Genomic DNA, 9,043 nt, shown 5'->3' on the forward strand with positions numbered 1-9,043 from the left:
ATCAATTTGATTTTTCAGAACAGTTTCTTTTATGATTGTAGATTCATTTGATTTTGGTCTAGATGAATTTAAGCATGGCATATCCTTTTCATTGAATATGATATTTCTACTTATAATAACTTTGAAATCATTCTGTTCCTTAACCCAAAGTATATATCCTTTGGTTTCCTCTCCATAACCAATAAAGACACATTTTTGCGATCTAGGTTCCAATTTTCCCTCATTTTGATGAGCATAAGCAGCACAGTCAAATACTCTTAATTTTCTGTACTCTGGTATAGTTCATGACCACAATTTTTCTGGTATTTGAAAGTTAATAGCACTTGATGGATTTCTATTTATAAGATAGGTTGCAGTTTTGAGGGCTTCCCCGCAGAAAAATTTTGGTAAGCCAGAATTGTGTAACATACACCTGACCTTTTCTAATAAGGTCCTTTAACTCAAGTAAATAGTTATTAGTTAACTTGAGTTTCAACTTTCCAATGCCATTAATTTGACATCTCATGTCATTACCCATTTGAATTTGACCTCCATTGAGTTCAACAAATTCAGCAAACCATTCCTTAACATGACACATGTGGGTGCATCCAGAATCAAGAACTCATTCATTTGGGTCTCTCTTAGGTGTGTTGGCAAGAACAACACCCTGAATGTCAAGTTCTTTATTGCAGGCTAGAGCTACAGTATCATCAGGACTGTTTCTTCCTTTTGAGTCAGAAATTTTCTTAAAACAGTCTTTGATTAGATGTCCTGTCTTTCCACAATAGTAACATTTCCTGACTTGGTTTTTGGTTTTATTATGACCTTTATTTTTATCCTTATATCTTGGTTTCTGAAATCTGCCCTTATTAGAGGAAGTGTAATTACATACATTCTTCTTTTTATTTTGAATTTGTTTCTCTTTTATGTAGAGACCATCACCAATTTTTGTATTTTTGAACTCTGACTTTAGTTCAAGTTCCTTATTTCTTAGGGCAGTTGTGATAATATCAACAGTAAGGCTTTCCCTCCCATATTCTAAAGCATTTCTGATATCTCTGTATCTTTCACTAAGTGAATTTAATAGACCAACAGCCTGTTGATCATCTGAGATTTTCTCATCACAGTTATCTAAATCTTGGATTAGTTTAGTATATCTGTCAATATTTTCTTCTAGATTCAATGTATTATCAAATCTGAAGTTATAAAAATGCCTAAGCAGATAGCATATATTAGGCATAGTCCTAGTTAAGTACAAAGTTTCCAATTTAGTCCATAGAGCCTGAGTGTCAGTGGTTTCCCCAACCTTTCTGATTACACTATCAGAGAGATGTAGAAAAATAGTACTCCAGGCTATTTCTTCAAGTTCTTGCCTTCTATAGGCACTGATTTCAGCAGCCCAGGTGCCATCTAAAGCCCCAGTACACCTATGTTGCAATAATAATGCTCTCATTTTCTGACGCCAAAGGCTAAAATCCCCAATACCATTCCAAGTTTGCACATCAAATTTTTGTACAGTAGACATATTGACAAATAGACTCACAAAATAACAGTTGTGCAATACACAAGATGAATGCAGGCAGTTATATAATACAATTGCACTGTATGAAAAACAGTACAAATTAGATATTTAATTTTTCTGCTTATCATGCAATTATTAAAGATTACAGAGAATCAAGTCTTCTTTATACGGGAGTTAGTTGGAACTTTGGTCTAAGGAGTTATAACCCTGGAGTCCATTGCTCCCTTAGATTCTCAGATCCTCAAGGGTTCTTGGACAAAGGAAAGCAATGGCAGGTTACTGACCTTAATGACCTTGTTCAAAGTTAACCGAAAAACAGATTTCAGAATTAAGGAGGGTGTTTCAGAGGTTACCGGAATCTGAAATCTCAAGATTTCAGAGTGAAAGTACTGTCAGATTACCAGAAATGATCCAAGAACGTCAGCTCAGGTCAGCCAATCAACGAGTCACAGAGACTCAGTAGCACTCAGCAGTGAGTTAGAAAACTCAGTAAAGAATCGAAACGAGTTGACTCAGCTCGACAAGACTCAGTATGAGTTTAAACAGAGTTAACCAAAAAACTCAACAGGGATAGTAGATCTGACCGAGTCAAGTACGAGTTTATTAAAAATTTAACAATTATTCCCTTTTTAAAAATTTTGTACAAACCCTAGAGTACCGAGTAAGAGAGAAACAGTTTCCCACAAAAATAACCCTTCCTTTAAAAAGGATAATCCAACCAGCAGTTGGTTCTTAGCAGATCGAAGAACTAGGGTTTTCAAAAAATGAGATTTCAACAGATTTAAAAGAAAGATTTTTCGAAACCAACTCTGATACCACTTGTTGGTATTTTATCAACGTGTTTGTTCGATTTTGAGAAATTTAAAACGGATTCAGAAAATAGAAACAAGAACACAGAGAATTTTTCACCCATAAAGGGTCCGGATATTCAGTCACAAAGACCTACTCACCCGTTGAGCATCGACTGCGCGATTAAGCTCTAGATCCACTAAATCTCCAAGAAACGTACAAATGTATGAAGAAATTACAGATTTCTTCAAGTTCCCTCTCGCCTCTCTATTTGAAATATGGTAACACTAAATCTTACACAAAGATTTTGTATACAACTCTAAACACTAAATTGCAGAGAAATCATCACGAAGATGAATGGTTACCAATTTTGAAAGAACCCTAGTTCACACACAGACAGAAAAATTGAGAGAGAAAGAACAGTTCTGCCAAAAAGTGAAGAGCCCAGAGTTAAATACTCAAAATCAATCGTCACAGATCAAAGGCAGCCAAGAAGCCACGTGTACGGCAGAAGGCTTCACTTGAGGGAGGCAAAAACGTTATTTGCAAGGACACGTTTTAGGTAATGGGCCGGGTACTAAACCAATTAGATAGGCCCAGTTCTTTAGAAATAGTGAGGCAGTCCAAATAATAACAGAATCTACAATAAGTTATCATAATTTCATGTATATATATTCAAACAAAATTATAAAATATTAAAAACTGGTAACAAATTAACAAGTGACATAGAGAATTATATATTTATTCAAGAACACGTCAAATTTACATAATAATACTAAAACATAGATAAACGCACAAATCCCATTAAAATCTTAAACATAGTACTTTCAAACATCCCTTAATTGGTTGACAGTTCAATCAGCAGTTTGTGACCGATCTTGTAAGAAGCATATGCATCAATGCATGCATATTCAACTTGATTATTATTAAGCTCTCTTGCCTCCCAATTACTCATGCAAACATGCTTAGGCTTCTTCATGCTAAGCCCACATATTTCCAAGGCAAGATCCTTTAATCCAGGACGACGAAACCTCCACGGCCACATACTCTTCGCCACTGATCGAATATCAGAACTGCTGCTGCAATCCAGCCCATATTCATTCTTAAGCTTCAAAATATCGTCAGCCACTTCAATTCCCACAAAAGTAAATTTAGGGTCCAGAAGAAAGTTTTTCAGAGAATCTGGAATTTCATCCATGTAAAAGAGTTGAAGAATCAGACACTTATCATCTATGCAGAGTTGCAGAGTTGCTGATTTGTTACTCATTGATTGAATGGGGTGAGGCCTCCATTCGACGTCCAAACCAACAATAACCTTTGCATTTCCATTATGAATTGAATAGATTTCTTCAATCCATTCACTTGTAATTGCTGCTTTGTCTGTGACTGTTGTTTCTATACTCTTTCCTTCGAAACTGACATAGTATTTAGACAAATTGTGATTGAAGGTGATGCTGGAGGTACCAGGAAATCTATACATTTTTTCCCTTTTTTGCCTCTAGTTTGTGTTTTAGGGTCGGATGAAAATGGATGCAAATATATAAAACATAAAAGTCAATGATATATTTCTTGTTGGCATAAAGCTATGCCGACATAGATATATTGAAAGGGAATAATACTAATATAATAAAATTAGATGTACAAACTGTGTAGGTTATTTTCACGTGATATAAAATGAAATAATGTAAATACAAAATTTACTTTATCGCCCTTATCATATGTCACCTCACACGAAAACCATCCAGAATTTGTAGATATAGCAGTACTCTAATCTAGAGGCAAAGTGACTTATAGTTATCCAAAATCTATATTATTTCTCATTTGACACTAAAATTTACTATTCTTGCTTTACCAGAAAGTTACTATAGTATTATTAAAGACAGTAAATTACAGACCTGTCTGGATATTTATGATGATAATGGACACCTCTTCCTTTTCAAAAATTTTAGAAACAATTTAGGGCATGTTTGATTGGTTCAAATTTTATGGAAAATAAAATTCGAATTCCACAATTTTCCAATTTTATATATTTGATATGTTTTATTTTCCATGAAATTGTATTTTCTTGTTTGTATTGAGAATTGGTATTTTTTTTTTTTTTTTTTTTTCCAGCTATATCATTTTTTTTTTTTTTTTGGCAAAGTTAACAAATTCTAAGAATTATTATAAAAAATATATTTCCCTTTATTTGATAATTTTTATGTAAAATAAAGTCAAACGAACACCAAAAGATAGATGATTTTTATTTTTATTTTTTTTTTGGTTTTGGTTTTGGCAAAAGAAACAAATTTCATCTCCAATACCAATAAATTATATCCCTTTAATTGACAATTTTCATATAAAACAAAGTCAAACGAACACCAAAAAACACTTTTTATTTTAACGTTTTTCACGTGGAAAATTATACCAATCAAATACAATAATTTATAATTCCCAAGAAAATAATTTATAATCAATTCAATTCCTTGAAATTTGTTTTCAATTCAATTCAATTCCATTTTTACAATCAAATGGACCCTTACATTTTCCCTTTTTTTGCCTTTAGTTTATATTTTAGGGTTGGATCGGGAATTGGTGCAAATATGCATGAATATATATAGAGCCTGTTTGGGAGTGATTTTGAGAATTTATTTTTTGACCGTTAAAAGAAAAGTGGGGCTCACTTATAAGAGAAGAAATCAAATATAACGACTGAAATAGTGAAATCAAAAAATCAATTTTTTGAAAGAAAAAATAACTTCCAAACAAGCTCATAGATGAAAGGATGAAAAGTCCGAGGGTTAGTGTCAATAATTGCAATATTAATTATTAAAGGTCGAAACTATTGCTTTTTCAAACTTCAAATCAGCATAAAGATTAGTTGATCTTTCATTTTTCTTCTTTATTTTTCGAAAGTAACAGTAATTTGCTTGAGAAGATCAAGGTCGCTTTAAAGATAACGTACGGAAAAGAATACGTCAACAAGAAGACTTGGAAATAGGACAAAGACTAGGAACATGAAAAATGAGATTTCAAAATTTTTTTACATTGTGTCTACGTCTACAAAAATATCACAAGTGTTGATGGTAACCACGACGAATTCATTGAATCATGCACTCTTTTACTAGGTGTCTTTAGATTAGTGAGAGTTCTGATAACATTATCAATCTTTTGTTTATTTTTAATTAATAAAATAGGACCCTTTTGATTTTTAGATCATGATTTCATGCTCCATATGGAGAGTTCACGATGGTTAGTCACTCGCTAAATCTTGCACTCTTTTTATGATGAGTCATTGTTTAGAGAGTTGTGATCATGTGCTCAATCAATTACTTATTCTTGGGTAGTATTTGATAGGCATTGAAATTCTATGAAAAATGAAATTTCAATTCTATCTTCCACTTTAACCTTGTTTGATACCCATTTTTTTTTACCTAGAATTGAATTTCCATCTTTGGTGCCACGTAAACCATTTTCCATGAATTCAAGGAATTGTAATTCTCACCAAAATGGTGAGAATTGTAATTCCCGGTTACTGTAGTATTTTTTTCGATTTTATTTATTTATTTATTGGTAATAGAAACAAATTCTGAGAATTATTGTGAAAAAATATTTTCCTTTAACTGATAATTTTTATCTAAAACAAGGCAAAAAAACACTAAAAGATAGTTTTTGGTTTTGGCAATGGGAACAAATTTCATCTCCAATACCAGTAAATTTTATCCCTTTAATTAACAATTTTCATGTAAAATAAAGTCAAACGAACACCGAAAAATACTTTTATTTCAACATTTTCTACGTGGAAAATTATATTATTAATCAAACGCAATAATTTACAATTCCTAGAAAATAATTTCTATGCAATTCAATTTCCTGAAATTCGTTTTTTAGGTAATTCAATTTCATTTTTGTAATCAAACGGACAATTGGGCTCTTATAATTAGTAAAATAGGACCTGGGAATTGGAAGACCATGGAAAAAATGAATAATGCATAGGTGATAACTACCATTACTCGTGTGAAAAAAATAAATAAATATAAGACAATTATGCTTCTTGTTGGGATTAAGATCTTGATGTTGACATAAATATATTTGAAGGGAATAATAGTACTCAAAAGGAGGTCAAGCAAGGACGGACTTAAGAATTTTTTCGGTGCGGATGATATTAGCAAATTTAAAAAAAATAATAATAATAATATTATAACACAAACATTATACTAAAAATGAAATACCTTACCTAAAGTGAAACCCAAAATCTTCGAAAAAAATGGAATCTAAATCTCATCAACTTTTATAATAAATCTACTAAAAATATAATTTTTAGTTAAACCAAATACAGATTCAATTGTCTTTGAAGCGCGATGTTTTTTTTTAATATATATATATATATATTTGACCCTCATTACCTGAAAATGAAAATGGAGGGAATAATATTTATTTAGAAAAATGAGTAGTTGAAAATGAAGGAAAAGTTTTCGATTTACGTATAATATCATTTTATAGAAGATTGTGTGATTGAAAATAGGAGAGAGAAAAATTGAATGCAATGTAATTGAATTTAATGGGGATCAAACGGGGCATATATATGGTTTCAATTGTCCCTTTTAAGAATAAAGACCGGAATAATAAATGGTCTTGCTTTATTTGAAAGCTGAAATAGTACTTTTTTATTCATGGTAGGCAAAATTTGTGATGAAAATTTCGAAAATTTTGATATGCCATTTGCTTCACCTCGTAAACAAAATTTGTCCCGAAACTTTTGCAAAATCGGTTCCAAGATATATAAATGAAACTTTTCAGACTCTCTTAAAGCCTTTTTTGACATAGATTTTTAGCAAATAAAGTTGATAAAAAAAAATTGGTAGGTATCATGAAAATCATGTGTTATTAAAATTGAATAAAAGTTGATAAATTTCATAAAATGTATGGTAAAAAATGAAGTTTGACCATTTATTTTTAGCAAAAAATAACTTTGCTAAACAAGCTTTTAATGTTCTAGGTAAACATTGATGTTAATATCCTAAAAAATTTCTGTCTTAAGGGTGTTACGGGTGGTCCGGGTCGGGTCTTTCCATTAATTTTTTGTTTGGCATAATATTTCTTTTCTATTTTTTATTTTTCTAATTCAAAGTAAGGATATAAGAAAAAAATTGACTTTTTAATCGTTCACTACGTCGTCTATCATAGCACTTTGCAATTTATGAAAAATGACGTTCTCTCAAATTGATTTATATTACTCCATTAAGTATTGAATTCTTGAAAATTGCAATTCTTATGAATACAATTTAATGTGTTCATTTGATTACTTAGTCTTCATTTATAATTTTTAGATTCCATCAAAATACAAACTTCAACTTGATCAGGTAACAGGGGTGCATGTATCAGGATAAAAATGACTTAGATGCATGATTTCTTAAATTTGATTAATGCTATCACTTATTCCATTTGAACAAAAAACTATTCTAAAGAATTGCACCCGAAATCTTACTATTCCTCACTCACATCTTTCACTCTTCTTAAGCAGTCTGTTGTAATTTAACTCAAATTCTAGTAAGTATTGAAGTCTTAGTTGAAGTGGTATTGATGAGATTAGAATTATGGATCTGAAAGAAAAGTAGCCGCATTTTCTTTTCGCAAGCCTGACACTAGATGACCGCTCAAATGGCACCACATATTTTGAACAGATACTTTTTGTCTACCTGTCGTCCTCTTGTGGCTTGAGGAACAAGGTTATTCGGTCCAACCCTTTTTTGCGTTTTAACGCACTTTAAACTTCTATTTATCTTCAACTTGGTTTTTAGGTTTTTATATATATAAACCACAACTTATATTGTTCCCATAATATTCATACAATATTTTGAGAGTTTTAGAGATTATTTCAGAGCATTAAGATCTTGTCATAAACACAATTGCTATTGATTATAGTATATTTCTCCTCCTCGACCCATGATTTTTTCCCGTTTTGAATTTTCACGTAAATCTTGGTGTTTTTTATTTTATTATTGTTATTATCTTGCGATCAATTCACGATAAAATCTAATTTGTTTAACGAGAGTTGTGATCACGCGCTCAATCTCTTATTTCTAGTTAGTAAACTTAGTCCCTGTTTGGAGGACATTTTTTGGAAAAAGAAAATTAATTTTTGGACCGTTTATTAGTCACTTGGGCCTCACATGAGAGTGTAATGATTAAAAAAAAGCTACAAATAGATGCTAACGATAGAAAAATGAATTTTTTTCTCCAAAAAATGCCCTTCAAATACTCTCTTAATGAGTCCTACTTTAGTTGTTAGGTGTCATACTCCTAAAATAATGTGAAAACAGGACACTCAATGCAAATCTATAAAAACATAAAAGTCAATGATATATTTCTTGTTGGCATATGCCGACATAGATATATTGAAAAGGAATAATAGTAATATAATAAAATTAGACGTACAAACTGTGTAGGTCATTTTCACGTGATATAAAATGAAATGATATAAATACAAAATTCACGTTAGCGCCCTTATCATATGTCACCTCACACGAAAACCATCCAGAATTTGTAGATATAGCAGTACTCTACTCTAGAGGCAAAGTCATAGTTATCCAAAATCTATATTATTTCTCATTTGACACTGAGTTAGTGTTTGATTGCTTCATTTTTTTTATGAAAAAATTCATTTTTTAACTTTTGATTGTTTGATTGTCCAAAATTTTTCAAGAAATTACAGTTTTCACTTTCTTGCCACGTCTGCATTTTTCATGAAATCCTGGAATTGGAATTCTCACC

General features: G+C 31.2%; 1 protein-coding gene across 1 annotated transcript; it reads right to left on the reverse strand.

Moving 5' to 3' along the window:
* Positions 1-3,003: 3,003 nt before the first annotated feature.
* LOC111409988 (Werner Syndrome-like exonuclease) lies at positions 3,004-3,874 on the reverse strand. The gene has a single exon (XM_023040131.1). It carries the CDS (start codon positions 3,768-3,770, stop codon positions 3,129-3,131), a length of 642 nt encoding a protein of 213 aa, XP_022895899.1. The 5' UTR covers positions 3,771-3,874; the 3' UTR covers positions 3,004-3,128.
* Positions 3,875-9,043: the final 5,169 nt, after the last annotated feature.

This window comes from Olea europaea, chromosome 15 (assembly GCF_002742605.1).
Source record: "Olea europaea var. sylvestris chromosome 15, O_europaea_v1, whole genome shotgun sequence".
NCBI classification, from domain to species: Eukaryota; Viridiplantae; Streptophyta; class Magnoliopsida; order Lamiales; family Oleaceae; genus Olea; species Olea europaea.